This window comes from Antennarius striatus, chromosome 14 (assembly GCF_040054535.1).
Source record: "Antennarius striatus isolate MH-2024 chromosome 14, ASM4005453v1, whole genome shotgun sequence".
In the NCBI taxonomy this organism is placed as follows: Eukaryota; Metazoa; Chordata; class Actinopteri; order Lophiiformes; family Antennariidae; genus Antennarius; species Antennarius striatus.
In genome coordinates this window covers 3,640,494-3,667,751 of record NC_090789.1, presented here as the reverse complement: position 1 = coordinate 3,667,751, position 27,258 = coordinate 3,640,494, and the positions used below count along the sequence as shown (strand labels likewise).

The 27,258-nt window shown below is 45.2% G+C and overlaps 1 protein-coding gene across 1 annotated transcript; it reads left to right on the top strand.

Moving 5' to 3' along the window:
• pard6gb (par-6 family cell polarity regulator gamma b) lies at window positions 1-27,221 on the top strand. Its single transcript, XM_068333563.1, has 3 exons — window positions 1-272; window positions 4,599-4,821; window positions 25,470-27,221. The coding sequence occupies exons 1-3, from the start codon at window positions 201-203 to the stop codon at window positions 26,546-26,548; spliced, it is 1,374 nt and encodes a 457-aa protein (XP_068189664.1). The 5' UTR covers window positions 1-200; the 3' UTR covers window positions 26,549-27,221.
• Window positions 27,222-27,258: the final 37 nt, after the last annotated feature.

Below are 27,258 nucleotides of genomic sequence, written 5' to 3'. Positions count from 1 at the left end.
GTCTCTTCGTCACGTAAGGTCTCCTGATGTTCGGCGGAGCGTTGAGGGGAAACTCCAGGAGCTGAACCCATCCAGAAGAACCGCGACCCCGCAGGAGGATTTCACACCAGAAACCCGGAGCCCCCTTTTTTTTTTTTTTTTTTTTTTTTGCGGGCAAACTTTTTTTTTTTTTTTTCCCCCCTCCTGTGGAACCAAGAAAAATGAATCGTAGTTTTAATAAGTCGCAACCTTTGCGCACTGCGGATTGTAGCGCCGTGGAAGTTAAAAGCAAGGTGAGTGTTTTGTGTTTTTACGCACCCGAAAAAATGCGGGGTTAGAGGAGAAAATAACGCGTTCACATGGTCGTCCCGTAACGGATCTGGAGCTGGTTGGACCAAATCTGCAAAACCCACGACGTGGATTAAACTCCACTCTTTTCCAGTCCGTGGATTTCGCACCCACCAGTGAACGCGTATTTGCGCGTTAATCGTTTGCCTCCTTTAAATTGCGGCCACGCGGAATGTGATGCGATTCCTTCGCCCCGGCTCGAAGCCGAGAGAACTGGTTTGACAAATGTTTCTCAACAAGCACACTTTAAAAGAATTTGTTTTATTGAGGAAGGTTTTTTTTTTTTTTTTTAATCTTCATCTCGGAATGTTTTGTTTTTGCAACACTTTTGCGACTTTTTGCGCAAAAAAAACAACAAAAAAAAGTTGAACCTTTCTTTTTTATTTTGTGTATTTTTTTTTTTATTATGGAGAGGTTTGGAAGATGCGTAAAATTAGATACCACGCACGCAAATGAGCGGTTGTGCGCCAATCTGGGGTCTTTACATAATGGAGATAATTAGTTATATACCAAATACCGACAAGTTTGTAAGATTGTGATTTGGAACAGCTTTATTGTTGTTGATTTGTTCTGATCTGACCCAAACTTAACAGTGAATAGTAAAGTTTTTCTTGTGATCAACATTTTCTCTGAATCCTGCATGAGAGGATTCCTGTGTAGGTGTTCACCAGTGGACACACGGGTGATTGTGCACATTTGTGACGGATGAGCTTCCTAATCATTAGATACGAGCGATTTGTATTTCTTAGAGGTCTTTCCCTGAAAGATTTTAGTCTTCTAGTGAAGTTCCAGGGTGGTGAGAGGGACAACAGATCCACTGATGGTGGGTGGAAAGGAAAAGGAAAGGGACCGTCTATTTCAGGGTGCTTGTATAATCCATATTCCAAAAAAACACTTCTGTTTTCTCTTCTTGCGCGCTCTTTAAAACATCCATAAAGCATGATGGGATCATTTCCTAAAACCTCCTGACATTCAGTTGAATCAGAACACAACGTCTAAAGTTTTACCTCCTTAGTTTCATTGTTTTGTTTTGTTTTTGTAAATTCATGTTGATTTGGGATTTTATTCCGGCAACACATCTATAAAAAGTTGGGATGGCATCAGCAAAAGACATGGAAAGTTTTGGGATGTCTTTAAACACGTTATTGGAACACTGCACATGTGGAGAAGCTGGTTGGTCAAAGGTCACAGGTTAAGGAATAGATGGACTCAAGAAAACGTAAAATCTTTGAAAGAGTTTTTGGAATTCGTTGAGGAAAACGGTCGTGTAGATCGTTCCCAGTATAATAACCATGAGCCAGCATCTCTGGCTGTAATTGGGGGTGTGTGGTGTTGGGGCCCATGGCGTGGGTGACCTGTGATGACACCGTTGATGCTGAACGCTACATGAAGAGTCCAGTCGTGACTCTCCAAATACCTCCAGGTACCTCAAGTCATATATCAGGCGAGAACGGGACGGAATTCCACCTTCAAAAGCTTCGAAAGTTTTTGTCCCAAAAGAAAAATGATGCACCACCACGGTAGACCTGACCCCCTCCCAGGGTGAAGTGCATTTGTGTTGAAAAAGGGTTGTGTTTATTGAAAGATCCTTAAACGTGTATCTTGGGCCATCTGGTTTAAAGTGGGATGACCTGGGAACGCTTAGAGAGGGAAAACAGATCACTGAAGGTGGGTGGGACATAAAAAGGACGGGGAGGGGGGGTGAATCTATTCCAGGATGCTCATCAAAGAACATTGTTTTGGGTCAGGGTGGGGTTTTGTGTTTGTTCCACGGGGGACGGGAGTCGTCGCTCGACGACAATCAGATGTTTGTCCGAGGGCGGGTCTCGCATACCTGGCAGGTTTTGCTTGGTCATCGTATCGCTGCACAGCTGAGTCACCGTCATAAGACGTTGTATTACGTCACTTTAATTCTACTTTTAAGAGGACAAAATGTTCACCTTAGGTTTCTGATCACATTCCTCTCAGGTACCGGTGTGAGTAATTGGCTCTAGCGGAATCCTCCGCTGTCGACATTCTTCTTCTGGGATTTGTCACGACGGCAAAGTCAAAACATCAAACCCGTGATTTGTCAGAGCAGTTTTAGCCTCGGCGCTACGAGTTCCTTCACGCCTTCGTTTTAAACCCAACCTGCAGCATTTGCATGCATTCCTCCAGTCTCTTATCAAGCAAATGTGTAAAAGTAAGCCGACCCCACCGGCTGATCAAACCAGACTGACAGTTAAGAGCATTTGAATGTGTAGATAAAAAGCTTTTAGGGGTTTTCATTGACAAACGGCGCCTAGAGAGAGATTAAATGTAGAATCATGTGATGTTTTGTTGGTGGCAGATTGGAAATAAACCTTCAGTCTCGCTGCGTGAATATTTCCAGTGAAGCCGTCTTCACACACAGTCAGCATCAGTTATCTAGAAGCGATAAATCCAAGGGCACAGGACTGATTGTAGAAAGTCAGGCTGTTTTTGACGTTTAAAGACGGATTATATCGTCTTTTTGTTTCTGTGTGGCCTCGCGCAACAAACCGAACCTCGATGTCCGTCCAGATGCTTCAAACCCCAACAGGACTTTGTGGAGCAACAGTTAAAGTTAACGTCCAGGAAGTCGGTGACTGTTCCATGCCTGGTTTTCGCTGCTTGACATTTGGATTTCGGGAGTTGGGGGGAGCGGTGGAGAGTTTTCCATTGATAAGCTTATCAGGGATAACGCTGGAGGTGTCTGGCGGCCTGTCCTGGAGCCTCCTCCCAGAGCTGGTTTCACTCACTTGGAGCTCTTATCAGAGATCGTCTGTTCTTGCTCAAATTAAGTCAAGTTAGTTTCTACATTCTATCAGTCCCGCGGATCCTGTGTGTCCCACCAGAGGTCTTTTTGTGTGCACATAATCTGGCGATCCCTGCAGCGAGTTCCTCCTCCTGACTTGCTCAGTCTCACTGCGAGGTCAAAGCCAGTTCTGTTCCATAACAAGTCGGTTATCTTCAATTCCCTCCAGTGTGTCAGAGTTTAATGTCTTCAGACTTGTTGCGGCCTGTTGACATCACTTTGCCCCGATAGGCCGAGGAGGACGGGTGATGTCACGTTTGGTAGCGGTGTGTATTCTTAGGTCTGACTGTGGTTTATTCTGCCGTGTTCAGACTTGCTCGCTGCAGAGAAGCCGCCGTCGGTTATGATGAGTACAGATTGTTCAGTCTGATCACGAGGTTTCCTCTCCAATGAATCTTCACATCCGGACGGAAATTACGCAGCTTTGCCGGATTGCAGACGCGTGATTAACAATTGTAGGTCAAATGTACGGTGTTGAGGTCCTACGGCGTCAATCACACGGGATTTACGTGGGGTTTAGAGTCCTGGATGTGAAGCGATCCTTATGCATAAACTGTCAAACCTGTTCCACAACTTCAGACTGAGGAGGTTTAATAGTTGGAATCCAATTTACATGTGCGCCTCCTCACACGCCCGCCTGCTGATCGAACACACCTCCTGAAATTCATATGTCATCTTCTAATTACAGAGCTGCTTAATGTATCCCCCGTGCTCCTCTCCTCCGCTGTCAGCAGTTTATTTCTTTCCCCTCCCTCCCTCACCGCTCCTTGATCATCTTCTCCGCTCTACTTCTCTGCTGTCGGCCTCCCTTCGCTGTGAGCTGATGATTACACGAACAAAAAGTACCTCCGTCTACAAATTACCGCCGCGTTTCAGACGCCAGCGCTACATTAATTGTCTGCTGTTGTGGTTCATCAAGCTGTGCTTTTATGTATCCGTCCTCCCCGAGTCCGTTTCTCGCGTGTGAGTCGTACGATGATGACCCCGCCGTGACCCTAAGCCGTGCCATCGTCGGTCGTTTGTGACCTCAACCGTGGAAAGCCGTGTCACAATTGAGCGCTTGTGTCTTAATGGATGGTGGGAGGCGGAGATGAGACACTGGCTTTAAGATATATAGAAATAACAGAGGTTTTATTATGTATTCTCATTTTACTACAAAGAAGTGACATTGTTCTACGTTTGTGGTTTCAAACACAAAAATGCATATAAATAAATTAAATCTGAGACGTCCTAAATGTTTAATTTTGATTTTATTACGTTGTTTGTGCAGAAACCGGTTTTACAGAGCGTTCCTACTCATCTATTTCGTGTTTAACTTGGCAGCACATTTTAGACAAGGTCGTGACCCCCCCCAGCTATGGCAGAGCTCAGCGTCGGACATCCAACTCTCCGCTTCCTGTTTGCTTTCCCCATTCCCTTTCACCCATCCCTCTCTTTTTGGTCTCTTTCTATCCAGTATGGGGCCGAGTTTCGCCGGTTCTCCGTGGACAGAGTCAAGCCGGGCAAATTTGAAGAGTTTTACAAGCTCATACTGCACATCCACCGCATCGCCAACATGGAGGTGATGATCGGCTATGCTGACATCCACGGCGACCTGCTGCCGATCAATAACGACGACAACTTCTGCAAGGCGGTGTCGACGGCTCATCCGCTGCTGAGGATCTTCATTCAGAGACAAGGTAGGTTTGTTTTGTTGTTTCTAAAGACAGTCTCGCTTCCTGTTTTCTATTTATGAGGTCATGTTTTGTCTGTTTGGTCGTCTGACATTCAGCTCGATTACACACAAAACCACTCAGTGGATTTTCATGAAACATTTGCGGGGAGGTTGCACATGTTGCTGGGAAGAACCCTTTAATTTTTTAAATGGATCCAGATACAAAGACTTGAATTCTTTAACAATGTGAGAAGGGGCTTTTTTCACCATTTCATTTTATAAGACTACTAAAGTACCTTTTATTTGGTTTGGTTTTGAAGAAACGTGGTAAATTTTGGAGTGGATCCAGGTAAAGAGACAGGTTCAGGAATTTCTTTTGATTAAAGCGGACTCCGGGGTTTTGCAGTTCTACGTTTTTGTTCTTATATTTATTACACAGCAGGAATCAAGATTACAGAGCCAGAACGGTTTGTCCAAAATGAGTGGATGGGTATGAGTTTCCCATAAAACAATCATCTGTTGCGATAACGGCGTTGTGGGGTGCGATTATTGCACTAACTGAAATGAAAATTCCCTGCAAGAAAACTCCCTCAGCAAATTATGTCTACCCTCTAAGGGAATTTTAGGCCTTACTGTTTATTTCATGCAAGGCAGTTTGTGTGTGTGTGTTTCCTGCCCTTTTATTGGCTGGATCTTTGACTGTCTGCCCAGCTAAGTCCTCTGTCTTATCCAAAGGAAGGGCTTGCAGGCAGACGATGGCAAACACACAGATTCACACACAGGCCGGTGCGTCGGTAGCCCCATAGAAATCAGGTCATTGAGTAAAGCCTGTGTCCTGGCATACCAGACATTACTGCGAGACAAAAGGTCTGCCTGGAAGAGAGACTCCTCATTGAGCTCGCTCCGTTTGTGTGTTCGTGCTTGTGTGTTTGTTCAAAGACAACACTACCGTACCCCGAATGGGAACTAGTCCCGGTTGCTCCGTCTCCACATCTCTGTCTCATTGATTCCAGCTCTGGAGTGGGTCTTGACTGACTGCCAGTAGGCATACAAATGAATCTATCACCATTCACATCTATTCATACCCTCAATCCTTCTTGGAATGTCCCTCCCTCTGTTCCGTAATGAACATGTACTCTGCAGGGTATTGTTTTAATTGTTGAGCAATGGTTCAAATGCAAAAAGGGAGCAGAAGCAGGGGGAATTATTCTCTTGCAGAATAAGTAAGAAGTTTTTGGATGTCCAAGAAGTCCCAACAGACTGTCCCATTGTGGGACTGGTTGTCTTGCGAGTTGATCTGTGCTGAATTTACTTCATGTACATTGACTAACGAGGCTTTTGCAAAAGTTGTAAAATGTGAAACTCAAGGATCGAAGTTGGGTGATCTATCTTTCTGCTTTTTGTATGTTTATTGGGACGTCTGAAGTTTTGTAAAAGTTTTTCTTTGCTTAGTGAGGGAATTGAAAGATGCATCGATGTGCCTGGAGCAGTCATTTTAACAGAAATGTATTTGTGTTTTCCGTTGCATACCAGAATCCACTGAATAAGCATGCTGACTCTTCACTATAAAACATTAAGGGATGCTTTAATCTTGTAATTTATGTACAAATACAATGTAGTAAATCATTCCCATGGGTAATTGTGCGCACAGGATGCAAGGATGTCCCCCTCTCCAAATGCTTTATCTCTGTTCTAGAGTTGTTCCAAAGTTTTGACCCACTTTCCCCATCTGACACACCAGAATACTGAATTGAAAAGCACCACAAAGCACTAGAGGAACCGTTCCTTGTTGAAGGGCGATATGTCGCCCTTACGAAGGGATCTATGTTGGGTCGCTGTGGGTTAAACACACTGACATGGAGACGGGCACTGCTGAGATGGATGCCCAAGAAGTTTGAGCATCTTAAGCCTCACTGTGGTCTATTGTTGGTCCCCAAACAAAGAGGTGTGTGTGTGTTGTTGCTGAAGTACCTCATGTCTCAGAAGAGCTGCCTAACCTCGTCACAGCACATACTTGAGATAGTATGTGAGTGATAATGTTGTATCAGTCAGTACCAGCCCATTGGTGCGGGTCACCCTGTATAGTCTTTGTCCCAGTAAGCAGACCACAGCTGATGAAAGACTTCACAAGCATAAAAAAGCTCTATGACTCACCCCTCAGTCACAGTAGGGGCTTTCTGGGTAAGTTGCGCTGGTCTAGTCTTTCATATGCATATGAGATTGCAAAGAGAACCATATTGAAGCAGACGTCTTCTGTGACAGCTAAGTTTTTACTCTTTAAAAGCCAAGGTCTTTAAAAACATGGCCTGAATCTAGGAAGAATTGGGAAACTACCAATAACCTCTCGAACAAATTGATTCAAACTCATGATCCGGTTGGATGAATTGCTCACTAAGTCGAAAGTCATTTACTACTAAATGTGATCTGTCTGTTTTCTTAATATTTGTGCATTTTAAAGTAAACCTTTCAAACACAAACTTTCAGAGCTAAACAATCTGACTGGCTGGTTATCACACTACTTTGTCTGTCATGATGAAATTGATACGGTCATGTCTGCCAAAAATGAAGCATGTACAAAACTCGGGCGTCCTCCTGATTGTTCCAAGTTCTATCTGGTGATTGGTGTCTTCAACTACGTCCTGCTGCCAGGACACCAACGAGGAAGGAAGAAGACGCCAAACACTTGTTGCTCATAGAGAAAGCCTCCATTGATAAGTTGCTGCTCCCGACCTGAAAGCTGGAAACGATAAGGAGGCAGAGTTCACGGACCAAACAATGATTGTCTCCCAGCTGGGTCCGCCCACAATGTTGCACTCCATGGCTCAAACCACCACATCACATGATTTGATCTGAGAAGAAAGGCACAAAGTTGAGGAGGAGGAAGAGATGAAGGGTTTCAGATGGATTGGTGTGTCGCTCTGCTGGACTGCTTGAGAGATACCGGAGATCTCAATCCACCTCTTGATCAGAAAAGAGATGTTTCTTGGCTTATATTTGCAAGCATGTGTGCTTTTGAATATGCATGTGCATTTGTCTTAGTTGTGTAGGTGTTTTCATCTTTTGGGCTTAGCTTGTAATTGTTGGAAAGCTCATTGGAGCGTGTTCAGCAGCAGTTCTATGACAACACAGCAGTAATCCAGTGGATGATGCCTGTCCCTCCCTGTGGGCAATGACAGCTGCTTGTTGACTTAACCTACATATTACAGTCCTGTGCTTTGTGGTTTGTTAGCCAACTATATACAATTTCATCAACTCCAGTTTGAGCAGTCACAAAGGTGAAGGATTGCATCTTTTGTTGTTTTAAGTTGGGCAATTTGTCCAATGTTTTAAATATATAAGGGTCGAGCATCGCCGATTGCAATTGCAGTCTTTTTGCATCATGTTGGCCAGCAGGTGAATTCAGTTCTGATAAGTTTCACTTGCACTCCAGTAGAAAGCTAACTGAAACAGTTCAGAATCTGTTTGCACCCGCAGTAGACCGAAGCCTTTCCCTTGAACTGTTTGCACAAGACTCGAACCCATAGGCGGTCTGTTTGTCTTGCGATCATTGACACACAAAAATTTGAGTAAGTGAAATTGATATTGGAGTTGGACTGGAATGTTTAAACAGTACCGATAATGTTTTTAATTTAATGATTGGTCAGTAAAAAAATGCAGCCTCCTCTTACGAAAAGATATTTGTGTTGGCTCTAAAACTAAAGACGCAAATCTGTACTAGTAGGATGTGAGAAATCCATAAGATATGGAGGTTCATGTCTTTCACCTTGAATTATCCAACAACAAATCAGTTCTAGACTGGGCAATACATTTCCCATTGAGGCACATCCATTTGTGGACAGGTGAGAAATGCCATCCATCCATTGGAGTCACCTCTGGCTTGGTTTAGCAGGCAGGAATTCTATCGGTCTCTCTCCAACTCATTCCAGCTCCTCCTGAGATAGTTTTTGATCTACATTAGCTGCTCCTCCCAGTTGGACGTGACCAAAAGCTACAAAGGGAATTGCATTGACGTATCCTAACCACACACACACACACAAACACACACACACGTGGCCTCACAATTACAACGCAAGTCCTGCACCCTTGTGTTTACTCAGCTTTTAGCTTCCTGTGTCTCGTCCTGCCTCACGGTCTGACATTTTTATCACAAAAGGTTATGGCACTTCAATCTTGAGAAAAAACTTCTGCTTACTGAAGTACAAATTCTTCATTCATAGTTTTCCATACATTCAAATTTATTCAAATTCTGAGCAATAAGAGACCGAACACCGTACAGGAGATAATCTAGGCTGGAAATGGACACTGGACTCTTTTCCAGAGAATTTAATGTTGGTAGTGGTTGAGAGAATCATCCTTGAACCCAAGCAAAGCCAGGAATGTTTTTGAAGACGTCCTTTTAGCGTCAAGATTCAGTTGTTTTTGCAGAAATTGCCAGTGGCTTGCACACAGACTAAACTTTCAACAAAGAGCGAGGACCCCTGTTTGGCAAAGGGCTAAAAGTTTAAATAAATAGAGCTGACAAGGTTGGCCGAGGTCGAGTCTGCATGGCTTCACGGCCACAGCGAACCCACCGCCTTCCACACCTGTGAAAACTAGTTCCAGATATCCACATTGGGCCAAACCAAAGAGAGAGATGTGGCACAAATAAAAAGAATCCGACAGCTGTCGTGCCAGTTAAAACTGAATCCCGTTTCTCTGGACCGCACATTCGCTTGGAGATCAAACAATTGCGAGCTTTGTTCTGCCGCTGCCTCGACATTGGCTTCATATTTTGGCTCAAATTAAAAATTTGTTGCTCACAGAAGTGAAACTTGGTCAGTTGTGAATAAAATCGTCTATATTTAACCCTTCGGTATGGTCCGACAGAGTAGTAATGAGCATAAATTAGAGCGTTGGTGCTGAAAGGTTAATGATTCCAGCATACTAATCGAGTTTATTTGAAGCTCTTGACATTCAGGTTTTTGAGATGTCGGGGATGAAGCGCAGAGCTTGACCTAAACCAGACACGACCCGACCTTTACAGCTATGGAGTCTCACTGGCTGCCAGCAGCCATCCGGGTGAACTCCGGTCAACTCCTCTCGCTAAATTTGGTTCTTTGTGATGTGGTCGGTTCTTTTTTTGTATTGTTGAAATCAGAAATATCCAGACACTTGTCTGTTGAATGAAATTGAAAGTGTGTCTCTCTCCCAGAAACCCTGGACTGTAGCCTGATGCCAAAAAACATTACAGTCAAAATGTTCCAAAATGGAAACGGGGGTTTGGTGGGAGGCTGTTTGTTATTTCTGTGTGGGGCTTTTGTGGTTTGAAGGATTGAAGTTTCAATCAAATTGTGAATCAAATCTTTCTTTGTTTTATGAAAGACATTGATTGGAAGCAGACGTCTTGTGTTGAAAAACTCAAAATCGGAAAGCTTTACTGTCAGAACCTATTTTATCGCAAATTTGCTCTGAATTTAACCCCCTAAAAGTTTATCAGGATTTATTTTCCTGCAGAATCTGGAAACTAAAATTCACCCAAGGCTGAGTTTTAAATCTTTAAATGTCCAAATGGAAATATCTTTTTATGCGGGGTTGCCTTTGGTTATTAATGTACATTTTTGAATTATATAACCATTATGATTACATAATAATAATCTGGGTTAAAATAGACCTCTTGCTGTGTCTCTCTGTATTTGTCTTATCTGTTTGATGGATCATAATTTTGCACGCCGCCCATGCGAGCGCCATCTTCCTCATTCCACCAGGCCTGTTTTGGTCACGCAGAGGCACTGCGCTTTTACGACGTACTTTAAAGAAAAAGAGAGAGAAAAATTCTGAGTCATTGCGAATGGGTTGAGTGTAGCCTGTTGTGCTGTACTTCCATTACCTCTGGCCTTTGTATTCGGTACCAGAACGTGGCCTCGGGCGACGCGGTGAAGGAGACGCTCGACTGAAAGGTCTCGCTGTGGAACAACTTGCAAACGCAGAACTCTCTGCTCCTGGAAGCGAAAAGAAGACTCAGGATGTCAGTTACATCCTATCTTTCTTTATACTCTCTCTCTCTCTCATGGGCTTTTTGTTTTCTTTGTTGCATCTCCGCCCTGCCCTAAATTTCCCGTTTCCCCCAGATAGACGTGGAGAAAGTGCGCAATTCCCATCGGCTGGACGCGACCGCGAAACGTGTCCGTCTGATCATCCTGGCTCCTGGTCAAGAATGCAATTTTTAGGTAGTTGCTTAAACCGACCCTCATACTTTTTTTTCTTTTTTTTTGTTCGAGTTCAGGCATGACTCAAGGGCAAAAGTGAAGGAGGGAGGGGGCGGCAGGGCAGACAGTCGGGAGTCAGTCTAACAGTAAAACGATGGAGGCGGAGTGGGAGGGGGGACGGGGCAGGTTGAGTCCACCTCCATCCTGTGGTCTGGCTTTTATCCTCTTGTTGCAATGAGGCAACAGGAATTTTCTGAGAAAAAGGGGAAACCCATGCAGATATGGGGGGGGGGGGCACAAGCTAATGTCCTGTTACTATACAGCAGGAGACATAAAGCCTTCATTGAGAGTTCTATAAGCTTTGATGACACATCTGGGTCGCATTCGCACCGACGGCACGCAAAAAAACGCACCGGCTCGGAAAAAAAAATCGCCCCGTCTCAGGCAGGCGATGCGTTTGAGGACTCGTTGGTATTGGAAATATTTCCTGCTTTGGGTGTGTTAATGTGTGTCACCACATCTCCACGCCGTACCAAATAAATCCAGGTCCCCACAACAAGGGGGGGGGAAGGAAGGTTTCCTCACCATTAAAACCATTTAGGTAGTGTGTGTGGGCTCTCCATCCAATAAAAACCTGTGTGTGGCCTCCTCTGTGCTTGTCTCCAGACAATGCCAGCCGTAGTTAAAGTGTGATGGAAGGGCCCGATGCCTGCCAGGAGCCTGACGCGGCGGCGGCAGCCATGTCTGATGGGGAAGCTGCTTCTCTTTGTAGGTCTGACTGCGAACCAGCTTGAACAATGTTGTAAATTATGTCAGCTGCAATGAAAAGAGACAAACAACGCGGCTACACACCCATGCTAGACATGCAGTCCGATATGAGCCACGCACACGCGCTCCATTCCATTTTCTATTACATCTAATTTGTACCCGTTGTGCGTCTCGTTGTCATCCTGCAGACTCGTTCGGTATTTGCCAATAAAAAAAAGTGAATTGCATGTCGAATCTCTGCAGACCGCCGTTCTCTCTCCGTCGTGGGGACGTAGCAGGGGCGGTTCTGCGTTTTAATTAAACTGGTAAGGGCTGGCGTGTTCGGCAGAACTATATTGGTGTTTGTGTTTCCTAAGTCGCTGCTTTCATTTCGGTTTACGACCCCACTTTGAACTGCGTCCCCCTCCTCCTCCTCGCTCTCCCACAATGCCGTTTTCCAGACATTGCGGGGCTGGAGTTGTCTGTCTGAGAGAACTCTATCATCCGTCGCCTTGGATTAGCATTTTATGGGTGTATTTTTGCTTCTCTCAGACCCAGAGTCAACTACGTCCCCTTTTATGGTTTGACATAATCATGTATTGTCAGGAAAAGTTGAAATTTTACCCCGAGAATAAAACCACAATGATGCATCCTCCAGTGTTCGACGTGGATGTTTACCCTGGGATGCAGCAGATTTGCGTTACGGGTCAAAAGGAGCTGCTCTCCATTGGGGAGCGCGATCACACCTCGACAGACTCTCTGTTATGATTTCACAAGAATCCGGTGGCCGAGTTGAAACCGAGCCCATCCTGCAGCCGAATAAGCCCAGAGACGCCGACTCTGGAAATTGGATTCTGGATGTGATGAATGCAGCTGCTCCTTCTGGGACAAACAAACAACTTCCTCCGCCACCGCGGCCACTCCTCAGAAACAGGAGCCTTCATAAGAGGGAAAACAAACTGGAAATACTTCTGCACCGTATTTATTTCCTCTGGTTTATGGGATGCAAGTGGAATGAGATCCTGTGATGGGTTAGGGTTTGGATTTCCAGGCATGTGTGTGTTTAATTCGTCTGGTTGGTTGTATGTTGTTTCGCCTCACCTTGATAGAATAACGTGACAAACTCTAGGCCCGGGGGCCAAATGTGGCCCGCTACTTCATTTAATGTGGCCCAAGACAGCATAAAAGGCCAATGTCTAAAAATCGATCAAAAGTGTGTTTTGACCAAAACTACATTTCCCACAATGCAGTAATTCAGCCCATTTTAACTTGGACAAACGTTTTATACAAAAGTCTTAACTTGGGTTTGATGTTATTTTTCTTTATTCTTTGGATAGTTTGATCCTTGATTGATGGAGATATGAGGGTTTCATAAACTAACCTGTAATAAATTTACTTATGTAACATTAAGGCATAGTTACATTTATTTTACATTACATTGAGTTACATTTATAAGTTACATCGGGCTCTTTGAGGTTAGCCATTATGCTAATGTGGCCCTCAGTGAAAAAGAGTTTGACACCCCTGGAATAAACTTTGTTCTAGTACATCTGTTTACTCCTGCTTGATGATTTTGGTTTATTTCAGAATATTCTACTGAATTTTCATTATTTGTTTTGTAGTAGTGAAATTATTGTACTCTGTGTTTCTTTCAGTCCATCAGGTTCACTTATTCAGGTTTCACTGGGCAGAGATGACATTAAAGAATGGGAAGTATGCAGTGGAAAATTCCCAGGCAAAGTTTAGAACCCAGCCGCGAGGTTGAATTTTTTTTTTGGGAGGGGGTTGCAGAAAGCAGGGAATATGGATGCTGGGTGGATGTTAGTGGGTTTTTTGAGGGAGGAGTTGCTGGTTTGTGCGGAGACGATTTGTAGCGAGCCTACAGTTCCTCCTTAATTACAGCTCTGCTGCAGGACAAGGCCGGGCATGCTTTGTGTGTAACGCTGCAAGAATCACAAACGCACACACACACACACACACACACACACACACACACACACAAACGTAGAATCAGTTGCACGTAAATTTCAGCCAAGGCCAAACAGTCATACGAGTTTCTCCAGCTCCCGGAACAAAACTATCTCACAATAATATCTACTTTTAACAACCATAGAATAGAGAACTGGTCTTCTATCTGGATCCTGAACGTTTCTCTGCTACTTTTCCGAGTCATAGAAGTCAGCTCAACGGTTTTTGTGTAAAAGCAGAAAAAGTCAAACCAAACACAATCTAATAATGTCGCCTTTGCAGGTCTGCAACAATATTTCAGGGGTCCTGGACTGGAAATAGGTTTCTTGTTTTTGTGTAATCCTGATAATAGACAAACAATGCACCTCGCCAGAGCTTATTAACGCATGTAGGAGCCTGAACAAAGGATTTGTGTCTTTTGAGGAAATCCTATTTTCCCTCAGATTTTCAGAGCGAGTAGTTTTGGCTTGAAATAAACTTCTATATCACTGCCAAAGATATTATATCATCAGTTTGGACGTCTGTAATCATTCAGAGAGTTCCCACAGAATCCCGAGTGTCTTTTGGTCTTTTATGCAAGGCTAATTATCTCTACCTTCTCATAATCTTGTAATCAGCGAAACGTTGGTACGACGAGATAACGCCTCGCTTCCTGGCCTTGGCACGCCGAGCGTTTGGCTTCCAGCTCAACATCAACCCAGCATGGCCTGTGGAAAAGGTTATTTTTGGGAGTCCATAATTATAAAGGAGGGAGTTTGCTTCCCAGCTGCTTACACACTCACCGCTGTAAACACACACACACACGCTGGTAGGTTTGTCTTCCCAGCATCCACATTTACCAGCCCGTTTGAACCTGGTATCACCGCAGGAACGACTCCGTTCACACCTGGTGTCTGGACATGGTCGATCTTGAGTTTTGAAGGGATCTTGGCGTGTTGATTGTCGAAACATCTGCTACTTAAAAATGAGCCCAAACACATTATTTCCTTTTCTGTTTGAATCAAAATGGATATCGGTAGGTAATCCTTCACCACATCTGTCATCAGGGCTGTTCACACGTAATCGGATCACAGGGGATTCATGTCGATAACAGGTGTGAACAGTCTCTCCAACACACTCATGCTAACAAATTATGCTAACGTTGAAACAAGGAAGTCTGTCCGCTTCCAGCAGGTTTCTTGACTCGCAGCTTCGCTTTGAAGCCAAAGGAATTTGGCGTGCATACCGCCGCCGGTGCTCATGGGAGGTGCACCGCATACTGTTAATACTGGAGAGTGAAGTCACACAGAGAGTTATCAAATCAGATATGCTCAGCATGTAGCATGTGATGTCATTTATTGCCCCTGGATGATGCCTCTGTGACCTTCTGTCCAGGGTCAACTAAACCGTCCAGAATCAGATCCACGAAAGAGGGAAGCTGGTTCAGACACGACTCTTTGGGCGTCGGACAAATGCAACAACTGAAGTTTTATGTTGTTGGATTGTTGCGTGTCTGTTTGTGTTTGGTTTAGGGGTTCAGCGATTTGAACATTTTAGTATTTTTCCTTGAATTAGTTTAATCTGATCTGCTGGGAGGAAGTCGGTGTTTAGAGTTTCTTGTCTGGTGCCGTGATGTTGTTGGTTTTAAGAATAAGCAGGGTCAGATTTTAGATTCATTTCATGTGGTTTCCAAAATTCTGTTTTTATCTTTGAAATCTTTTCCAGAATATTCTACTTTCTTGTGTGTTATGGAATCGTGTGTGTGTGTGTGTGTGTGTGTGTGTGTGTGTGCGTGTGTGCTCATGGAACAATTTCAGCTGACTAAAAGGCATTATAAATCTTGGCCATATATAGGTCATTAGGCTAAAACAATGGGACAAGCTGCTGTGCCCCCCCCCCACCACCACCAGTCTGGCTGTTATTCACCCAGAACCTTCACTTGATTGGCTAGAATGGAGCCAGACAAGCCAGCGATTGGCTGATCAGTTGATCAGCTGATGAGTTGGGCAGCATCCACTGCAAACCTGATTCAGCATCAATGAAAATGACCAATAATGTAATTGATTATTCTCATATTTGTACGTCTGGTGCAGCCAAAGCCTCCTTTTTACAGTAAAGCTCGTTCTCTCATGTGTCCTTGACCCAATGCTTGTGGGGGGGGGGGGGGGGCTGTCAGAGATGGATGACGAAGAGGACGATGAGATGCTGTTAGGCTCCCCCACCCCCCTCGGTTACGTACGCCACAAGTTTGGAGGTTGAATCGCACCGACTCAGCAGTTCAGGATGGATGAGGAAGGAAAAGAATGGAGGAGGGCAGGCCTGAGCCCCGACTCTTATCCTGATTTGAATTGTCTCCTAGAGACTTGCGGAAACAATGGCCGCTGACAGCTCAAGTGGAAATGCTCCCACAGTTGTGTGTGTGTGTGTGTGTGTGTTGGAGAGGTGGGGGTGGGGTGATGTTTTGGGAAATGGGGGGGGGGGGGGGGCGGGAGGTGTGATTTGGCCGTAGAGACTAGATGAAGTAATCCACAACTGGAGCGGGAAGAGCCGAGGATATGTGTCAGCGCACACAGGAAGTGCTCCGATACGCTTTGTGGTTGTGAAAGCGGCGGCGTTAGTGTTTCAGGTGCAGACGCCTGTCCGAGCTTGCAGAGGGTTTTGCGAAATCGCACCCACCAAAAAAAAAAAAAAGAGAGAGAGGGGGAAGGGTGGGCTCACCTGGAGGCCGGGAAAGGGGCTGCCCTTTGACCTGTGTGACGGTCGGGTTATTGGGTCACACGCTAGAATAAACCAATCAGGAACGGTTCGGTTTAAGATTTCTGGGATTGACTCGTCATCACATGTCTAACACGTTTAAATTACTTTTGGTACCATCTACTACAAACAGGAATGTCAAGATAAATTTTGAAGATATTGATGAATAGATTCTTTTTATATCGGTAGACAAAAGGTTTTGCGTGACTCCTCGAGGATGAGATCATTCAGGCTTTTGAAGGCAACGTTTTCTCTGGCCGTTTATGAATCGAGTCGTAACATGAAGGTTTATTTTTCTAGCCCTCAGTGTGAACGACATGAACGTCTCCAGAGGAAGCTCCATAACAAAGGATTATTTTTCCTGTAGGTTGGCGTAAGAACTTCTCAGCGAGACGTCGTTCGTCGATCTGATCCGTTTCTCCGTCGTTCTGTTTTCGCTTAAGCCGGAGGTTTAAAACAAATAAACTTCAGTTTGACTCAGAGGTGTTACGAAGTTCCCGCTTGGGTTTACCTGTCGGATCGGATGTCAACTCCGCTGACACGACCGGTGACACCGATGCTAATCTTCCTCTGCTGCTTGTCATCACCAGCAGCTGGTGGAGGATTAGGAAAGTGTGTTCAGGTGAGATCAGGCCTGAAAGCTGAGAAGGATCAAGGTGGAGGAGATAAAGTAGGACAGAAAAATTGAAATGATGCATAGTATTTAAATTTGATTGATGCTTTAGGTCCTATAGCTGACTGTCAGATACTGATGTTCTTGTGTTAGCGCTAAAACGTGTGATTATAAATGTCTGAGGTGTTTGCTGATACTTAATATTCAGAAGAATCTCACCACTGGATAAATATTAATTTTCATAACTACTCTCATCCACACAGGCCTCATAAACACTTGACTTTTCATTAAGGAAATCCAATTGAGAGCAAACATTTTTTCGACCCGCGGCTCATTAAATATTATTGGATGGTCAAGGAGCTGCCGGTGTCGTGTTTGGTTTGGAATTCAGTTTCTTTAGCGTTTCAGAGCCAAACACAGTGACTCTTTTGTGGAGCGGTGTTGGATGATTGGTTCTATTAATTATCCACCTCTCTCACTCACACACACACACACACAGACACACACATAATGGTTTCACGTTGACCAACAGAAGGCCAGACAGGTGGCGAGGACTCCAGTCCAATCGGTCCTGCTGGGTCATCAGGGTCACAGCAGGATCCCCGTCCTCTGCGTGAAGCTCTGCTCATGTGAAGCTAAAGGTTTCCATTGGTTTCGTTCTGTGGTGACGCGTTGTGACGTCTCCTCGCCGGGCGTGAGCGGCGAGGTCAGACCCGGGGGCCAGATGTCAGTGGAGACTCTGTGGACCTTAAATCTACAGCGTGTGTTTCTTCAGTCTGAAGCTGACATGTGCTCAGCAGAGGGGAATCAAACCCAGAAGCAGTAGTATGTCACACCCCGGAGGCAGAAACACACACACACACACACACACACACACACACACACACACACACACCGCGGTACTCCACTGCTGAAATGGAGGTTGTTTTTGAGAGGTTAGAGGAACGCAAGACCTGTCTACTCCATCACCCTTCTCTACCTCACTTTGATGTTGTTGCCCCCAACACACACACACACACACACACACACACACACACACACACACACACACACACAAAGGTTAATCTCTTCGTCTCCTCCTCCTTGATTAAATACCTCTCTCTGTCCCTCTTCCAATTTGTCCCCACACAAAGTTACTTGTGGTGTGTGTGTGTGTGTGTGTGTGTGTGTGTGTGTGTGTGTGTGTGTGACAGGTTTGTGATACCTGCAGAGGATGGTAAACCTGTGAATCCTCCCCTACCAACCACACAGGCGGAGCAGAGCGGTTGAAGCTACTCCCTTTAACTTGTACCAGATGTGCAGTCCAGCAGGAAAAAGAGGGCTAGGACTGGAGGATTGCGTGTGTGTGTGTGTGTGTGTGTGTGTGTGTGTGTGTGTGTGTGTACGTGCCATGCGCTGCCTGGCACATACACACAGGCAAAAGTTTAGCACCGCCTGATTTCTATCAGGAGGGTAGATGTCTTCAGAACTTTCACTTGAGTCACACCTGATTAATTTTTTGTTGTTTTTTACCTAATCCCAGTTGCTCTTTATTTCTGTATACTCTGCAGGAAACTATATAAATGCACAGATTTAAAATTAAACTTGGCTTATATTATAGAAGCAGTGCAGTCATGCGTGTTCTGCACTAGTGTGCAGAGCGAGCGTTGGTCAGATCGTAACACGCTGTAAAAAGTACTCTATGAAGCTAAATAACCGTGCCCTTCTCCACAACATCGACAAGAATGTGAAATGTGTTTGCATCTTTAAAAAAAAAAAAAGTTCTTTAGTCTGTTTTTTTTCTGAATTCCTTTCCCGTGTTAGCTTTAGTGTTTTGGCAGGAATCAGCCCCCGACTGTCTCCGGTGGGGAGGAGAAGAGCCCAGTGTTGGCTTTACTGATCAGTTCCTTTCATTGGAGAAGTTCTCTTCATGCACTTAACATCCACCAATGTGGAAACCCGTGCATCGGAGGACAAACGCCTGTTTAAGTATTTGCTGCAGCTCATTTGCATCAGAGCGGAGTAAGAATTCACTATTCAGCTCATTCTGCAGTGTTTTGGCTGTGTTGTATGAAACCGCTGGAGAATCATGGAAACCAGCGATTTCTGAAGCCACGCCATGAAGACAAAGCGTTACCAAGCGCTCTGCATTTCATTAAATTGTCTCTTTTCTAATGCAAACGGCGCACAAAAAGTTTCAAATGTTGTCCAGAGGAAGGATGTTTCACACGCTTACTGTACTGCATTGTCTTCAGCTCCTCCTGCAGGGTTGTGTGTCAGTCGTTGTTTCACCCCCGTCTACTTAATGCCATATTCCTGGTGGTTTTTGAAAGTGAAGAACTTACAGCTCTTTATGTGTATGTGTGTGTGTGTGTGTGTGTCTGTGGGGCCCAGGAATGAAGTCCACTGCCACAGCATCAAGTGACCTAATGCAAAAGGCAGCAGAGTCTAGCACTATTCACTATTCTCTCTTGTGTGCTTCATCTCTCCCTCTCTGTGATTATGGCCTCTCCTGTCACTGAGCACTTTGTCACGCTTGGCTGAGAGGCATGATGGGAGCTGGGGTGGAGTGGTGGTGGTGGTGGGGGGGTTGTCGGGGTGCAGGAATGTCACTTGCATGGATGGACCAGAGCTGGATGTGTGGTAGAGCAGAGAAACGGGCCGTTTCAGGCTGTGGGCTGCAGCTTTAGCGTGCAAGAAACGATTACGAGTTGCAAGTTGACGATCTCCGAAACGAGTAGTTTTCATGATTTAGGTCAAACAGACGCTTTTGGAAGTTAAATATAGTACAACTTGAATATTTGTTAACTAAATGCCAATCAGACAACACAAACCTCCCCCAAGATAGCCCAGTTCCTCATTAAGATATTCCACCAACAAAGTCACCAAGAAATAACTGATCAGCAGCCAAAAATAGTCGGGCCGGAAACACCCATTCAACACAAAAAAACCTGGAAATTTAGGAAAAAAATGGATAGAGGCATGTTTGTGTGCTAAATCCATCATGCAGCGTTTAATTAGAAGTCCGTATCCGAGCGACACCCAGCAGTTATACTCTGTATTTTCCCCCCATCGTGTTTTACCGCTGAGGCTGGCCTCATTGCTGGCGCAAAAGCAGAACGTTAGGAGTGTGTGTTTATAAGTTCCTCAGCTGTGCTGCTCGTGTTTAGGTTATATCACGCAGTAAAAATATCATTACCAACAGGTCACACCCCCGAGAGGCCGCCGCTGAAGCTGTTAGCAGGGCGTTGCTACTGCTGCCTCTCGCATGCACGTAACATCAAGGATTTCCTCTCGTGAAGTTATGTTTCACAATCTTTTTTTTTTTTGCACGCTTTTCTGTAGAAACGACTGAGTTTGGAGCTTTTTATGATGTTTTCTGCAAGTTCCTGCGCAGAGATTCCCCATCGGATACACACAGACCAACGTGTTCACATGCAGTCACACACGGACTGGTTTTTGAGTTTTGACACCATCATTCCAAAAAGTTGCATGGCCGTCCAGCTCGCACCGAAGCCTGTGTGAAATGTCACACATGAAGCAGGCACCAAACGCCTTCATCGACAGCACATTCAGCTCCGTTTGGAATGTCGCCAAGGCAACAGGCATGCTTAGCAGTCTGTGTTCTGGCGATGCTGTTAATGTTCACCTGTGTAACGCCAGGAGCGAATGTTTACACCTGCACCGACAAGAGTTAGAGGAAGTTACATAAGCGTTGCTGTTTGTCCGTGCACGTGTTTTTCCACGTGTATATGTTTTTATAAGCAAGATATCTGAAATTTTTGAATGGACTCTTTCTTGGGCATAAGCGTCCAGGAAGTGACTTGATGGAATTTCACGTAAAAACTTGAGTGATCCTTTTGTACAGTCGCTCAAATCGACGTCTCCAATGACGTAACCCACTCCAGAGGTAATTATCCAGCATCCAAATGACTGGAGACTTCATTTCCACGTCCTCTTTGGTTTTCGTTGACCATTGCGTCAAGTCAAGTTCCGGACAGACCTTCCAGGAGCAAGTGTGCAAGGAGCGGCCCTAATGGTGGCTCGTAAAACTTGTTGGATTCCTGTCTTTTATAGGTTATGCTGGAAAAGCCGGACGACTTTAAAGGGTGTTTTCTTAACAGCTTTGGTTAACTGGAGCCGGGCTCTGGTGGATCAAAGATTGTTTTCCCTTTCTCCTTCGCTTTGTGAGCACAAGAACAGCGTGAGGCCAGAACCAGACGCGAGCGAGCTGGATGGTTCCTAATCGGTCTGTTCGTTTTCCTCCCCCCAGTGGAACAAACCACAAACTTTGGGGTTCATTTCCATGGGTGGCCGAGTTTCCTCTGAGATCGTCCCGTGGATGTGAAAAAGATTAGCGATGGCTCACGCGGTTGAAACAGTTATCGTGGCTTGCTTGAAGTAGCCGACCCGCGCCTGTCTGGAGAGGTTGTGCAGGACCTGTTTGGATGTATCTCCAACCACATTTAGCACCGCATTCCTCGTGACACACACACACACACACACACACAGATGGATGCACACATCAGCATGGAGCAGAATGCAGGAGTCACTCTTGAGTCAGCTTTGCACCTCTGACCTCTTTGCTGGCTGGAGCCACAGACGTAGGAGTTTCAGCCGAGGTATTCCCGGATAAAACACTTTTTATTAATGTTTTCTACATGCAGAATGTAGATTTACAACTCTCGAAAACCTGGCACTGAATCCCTGCCAGTCATTTTATTTATTTTTTACCCAAGGAGCGGTACGGGAGGTCTCGTTTCTCCTTCCCTCAAGTTCGTTGCCGCAGACGTTGAATGTTATTGAAGATAATGAATGATTTTTCCATCCCTGTCAGCATTAAGCCTCACCGTTTGCTGCGTTTGGAATCCCCCGACGTTAAGTTGAGTGAAGTTAAAGGTAAAGGCTAACAACCAGCATCCTCTGTGCGTGCTGCTTGAGTGTAGATTAAATAACATGATGGAAATATTGAGTAATAGCTCGCTGAAACGGCGCTCTTTTGTTGTAGGCATCAATCGGAGGTGATGTTTAGCCGGCAGATGCCTGGCAGTGACCCCACAGCCTTTTGATCATCGGGTTCACATCGGCTTACCCATCATGCTTCAGCGTAGAGGGGATTAGATTTGTCAGGAGTTGTTACCATAACCTGTGCGTGATCGGCTGGGACGTGCCCCATTAGTGTGTGTGTGTGTGTGTATGTGTGTGTGTGTAAGAGTGTGTGCATCCCACAAAGAGGAGGATTGAGTTTGGATGAGAAAGCTCTTGTACCTGATCTTTCGTAATTATGTAGGGTTTTTTTTAGTTTGGCTTTGTAATCAGTGATCTTTATGGGATTGGACTTCTCGGAAAAATCCTTTTTTGATCTTTGAAGAGTCGAGAGACGTTTTCCTGCTTTATATCCTCCAATGCCGTCGAGTTAAGTAAAATCAATAGGTTAAGGTTGTTGAAGCCAGTCCGGGTTTACCATAAAACAAACACACGCAGCATTTGGTTTTATCCTTTCACGGTGGGTTTTTGGATTGTTTCGTCTTTGAAATGTCAGAAAATTTTGAAATATGCAAAAGTTGCATCTTAAAATTCCTTTTTTTGTTAAACTAAAACGCCGAAAAATACTACAATCAATCATGAACCATGACAAGAAGACTCAGGCGTTGAAGAAGCTTTTGAAATAATTTTTTTAATAATTCTTTTGATCAGCTCATCAATTAATTGATTGATATAGCAGCTGTCTAGCAGCAGTTTAGCTCTAACATCACCAGAGGTAATAGTGTTTGACTTTCTGAAGGAAATTCAAACCTTCAGTTTGTAGAACTCTCTAGTTCTCCATCTAATTCCCCTGCAGACAGACTGACAGAGAATTTTGCTGACAGGCTGGATCTTATATTCAACATCTCATATATTTTTTTAAATTTAATTTTGGCTCGTCCAGATGGTGTAATCCCAGCGCTGCTCTGGTGGTTTTTACTTACCAGGGTTGTTTCCATTAGCTTCAAGCCGCTTTTGTGAAGCAGAGCAACGAAAAGGACGGAACTCAACTGATTCTCATTTTTGGAGAAGCCGGAAGAACAGAATGTTGATAATGTTGATGTTGAAAATTGATTCTGACAAATGGATTAAATCATTTTATTTTCCTGCTCGAGACGATTATATGTTGAATTTCACTGAATTTGCACTGAAACTCGAAGTGACTTTTGCGTTTGTTTGCCTGGGTAAATGCCTTTCACCTGACTTGCTTGGCCCACAGTCACATTCTCCATCCAACTATGTGGCGCTACTGGATGTTTGGTATTCATCTCGCTCGGCGTGACGTAGGAGAGTAATTGATTTTTTTAAAAACGCTTGTCATTCATCTCAGCAACTATGTAGACTCTATTCTTCTCTTTACGCCCATCGCCATTCGGTCCAGAGATGCGAAAGCTGGGCGATGTGCGTTTTTATTTGCTATCATTGTTCTTTAGATAACTAAAGACATCAGTGGGACCGCTTATGGACCAACTCCCCTTTTTAAAATGTTGAGTTTCCATTGACTTTTGATCAGTATAATCAGAACAAGGTGTCCCAAACCCCCAGAACCGCTCCTTAGCTCTTATTGAATCTTCTATCTTTAGCTATTCCCTATAACATAGGAAACTCTTTCTTCCAAGTTTCTTTGAACAAATTGCACCAATATGGGCCTTCGATGGGATTTTGACAAACAGCTGCGAGACATTACGAATCGAAAAGCATAATGATTGGTGCACAAAAAGGGATTTCTGACCGAAAGATCATCTGTCCTGCTAAATACACGGGTGTTGCGTAGCGGTGTTGGTTTCCCCACTGAGGTGAGGGTGCAGAGAGGGGGAGGAGGCGTTCTTAGACCTCTAATGAGACTCTCCAACGTGGTTCCCATCAGGAAGACTTTCACTTGTGGCAGAATTTCCAGCCCCTGCAGCAAATGCCTTTTCTGGATCCAATCAAAAACGAAGCTCTGCAGCAACAGACAGGGAAAAAAACTCAACTTCAAGCTCGATGATGCCAAAAGAAAAGCTCATTTCGAGGCGGTAAAGGTTGAAAATGGAACTATTTCATTACCAGGTGTCGTGCATTTATTTGGAGACGGCAATGCAGCTGAATTCCAAGCCTCCACTCCTGAAAGCTGTAGTTAAACACGCTGCTTCGTCAACATTCTGCTCAGGAGGAGCTGGTGGAGGCGGGTTGAATGAGGGGAAGAAAAAAACAAAAAAACGTGCTAAAACGATGAGTCAGCATGGAGGAGACAGTCGTACGGCAGATGTACGCGCCGCTCCGAGGCCGGAGGGACGGCCGGGACGGCCAGCTGGCTCCGCTCGGAGACTCCATATTTGTTTCGCTGCTCCCTCCCACCCACCCACCCACCCTCGGCGTTGAACTTTGAAGATGGCGCCAATAATTACAGCACTGCTCACCCACAGTGATTTCATAAAGCAGGTGTCCCCAAAAAACAGCAAAGGCACACATGACTCATCGGTAGCGTGATGGAAGCGCCGGCGCTGATGCTCCCAAACCTGGCGACCCATCGCTTCCTTTCACATGGAGGTTTTGCCGGGCGCAGATTTCCTGTCTTCCTGAGACAAATGGGGGGGGGGCGATTAGAGAGCTTTTAATTTATTATTGTTTTCACCGTGCAACACAAATTTGTTCACTTCTCCCACACGGTCAAGAGCACGGTTGTCTTCCCCGTAGGGTGTATTTATTCCTCAATCTTCCTTCCTTTCTTGTATTTTATCCAAACATGTTTGGCAGCAGCTGTTCTGGAGATGTTTCTCTCTCCTCTCTCTTGTAGGGGAGGGAGGGGGGGGGTCCAGTTCAGTTTAAGGTTTAGGATAGAGGATAGTTCATGTATGTGCCTGTGTGTCTGGAGGCAGAAATGCACACTGGGAAACGCTGCAACTCCTGCTGGGTAACATGAGGGTGGTTCACCTCCGTCAGCACACACAGGAATGCTCCACACACACTCAGCATTTTCTATGAACAGCCTCACAAAGACCGTCTTTATCCACACGACGCGTTCACATGGGATTTTAAAACGTATTTTGGATTCATTGTGGGGGGAAAAAATAAAGATGTTGCCTTCATGCAACCCTCAGGTTTTGTTTGTAGCTTCAATAATGGCCTCTTTTTTTTTCCCCACTATGGGAATAAACTTTGTGTAAATATTTAGCAGCTCATTCCAAAGCGAACAAAGGTCTGGATGTCAGGTGGTTTGATTTAAATGCAAAGACCGGAGTGTTTGTTTTAGCGTGCGTCATTCCAGGTTTTCCTGTTGTCAGTTTGTTTTTGAACTTTAAAAACTCTTCCCTCAATCATCCTTTAAGTTTTATTTAGGTTTTTCACTTGCTTTTGATATTTATGAACACATAAGAGAATAAAAATGATGAAACCTCTGTATAAATATGTAATTTCTAACACTTTCCCTGTGTTTCTTTGCAGAAGAAGTCGACTACGCTAACTTTGGCACCAACACGTTAACTCGGAGGAAGAAGGCAGTGGTCGCTCTGCGTAATAACGACGTCAACCGCAAGCGTCCTCAGATCCGTATCGGCATGCCGCAGGACTTCCGACCCGTCTCCTCCATCATCGATGTCGACATCCTGCCTGAATCTCACCGCCGCGTCCGTCTGTACCGCCACGGCTCGGACAAACCCCTGGGATTCTACATCCGAGACGGCACCAGCGTTCGGGTGACGCCGCACGGGCTGGAGAAAGTCCCGGGGATCTTCATATCGCGTTTGGTTCCCGGAGGGTTGGCGGAGAGCACCGGGCTGCTGGCGGTGAACGACGAGGTGCTGGAGGTGAACGGCATCGAGGTGTCCGGGAAATCGTTGGATCAGGTCACGGATATGATGATCGCCAACAGCCACAACCTGATAGTGACGGTCAAGCCGGTCAACCAGCGTAACAACGTGGTTCGCAGCAGTCGGATCTCAGGGAGCTCGGGGCAATCGTCAGACAGCAGCGGGTCGACCGGTTACCCCAGCCTATCGGTGGCCCCCGCTGGAGTGGTACCCTCTGGGGCGCATGGTTACCAAGACGACATGGAGAGCGACGAAGAGACGGACATCGTCATTGAGAACAGCCTCAAGCGACCTTCTCAGAGGTCCAACGCGTCCTTGGCGTCCAGCGTGACTCGCGCTCACCAGCAGACGCCGGCGACGGCCGCGGGTCCGGCGGCGCCCCCCAGCCCTCCCACTCGACCTTTATCGGTGGTCTCCACCGCCTCTTTCCACTCCCAGCCGAGCCTGAACGGCGGCTCCCATCACTACCAACACAGCAACCTCAGCTACCAGCTCCACAGAGACCTGAACCTCTACCAGAACCCCCTCCCCAACCCGCAGTCGCAGCACCGCCAGCCCCACCCGCAGCCCCTGCATCACGGCAGCAACCCGGCCCTACGCCACAGCAACGGCAGCCTGCACAAAATCCTCAGCTCCATGAAAACGGACCCACGACACAGTCTGGCGCTGCCCAGGGGAGGGGTGGAGGAGGACGGCACTGTCATAACCCTATAATACTGACACACACGCACACACAAACATCACAACCGCTCAGAGACTAAAACTGGAGCGCCAGACCGGACGCGTACGAGCATCAGTGTTTGCTCATTTTGTAACTTCTGTTTTGATGCTAAAAAAATAATTGAAAAATAGGAAGTTACAAGCCAGGGAACAAGGAAAATGTATTGTGTGTATATAGTTCTTGTATTTTTTTTTCAACTTGTCCGTTTTCCATCAAAAGATTTTGTTTGTAACACACAGCCGAACAAACTGTTTTTAGGAGAGTCCACTGTATTCTGAATGTTTCTGCAGCCTAATATCTTTGGTTCGTGACCACTTTTATTAAGATCATGTTCATTCTTACTATCGGGACCAACTTGGGGTTGTTTATGGATATTTTTAAAGGGTAAATCTATATTTCTTATATGCAGATAAGTGCTGTGTAGAATTTTTTTTCTTGTTGTTTTAGCATCTTTTACGCATTGATGATCGTGATCAAATCCTTGTATCTGTTTCAATAAATTAATTTAAGTCTCACACTTTTGCGAAGTAGAAAAGTGATGATTGGTTCAGCGGTTACATTTCTGGGATTTAGTACCATCATTTATAATGTGTGTGTCAGGACTTCATTGGAACTGCTTTCATTTGAATAGCTGTTAAAAAAACCCACTACAAATACTGTTTAAAAATAATAAGAAAAGCTATTTTGTCATGGAATAATATTT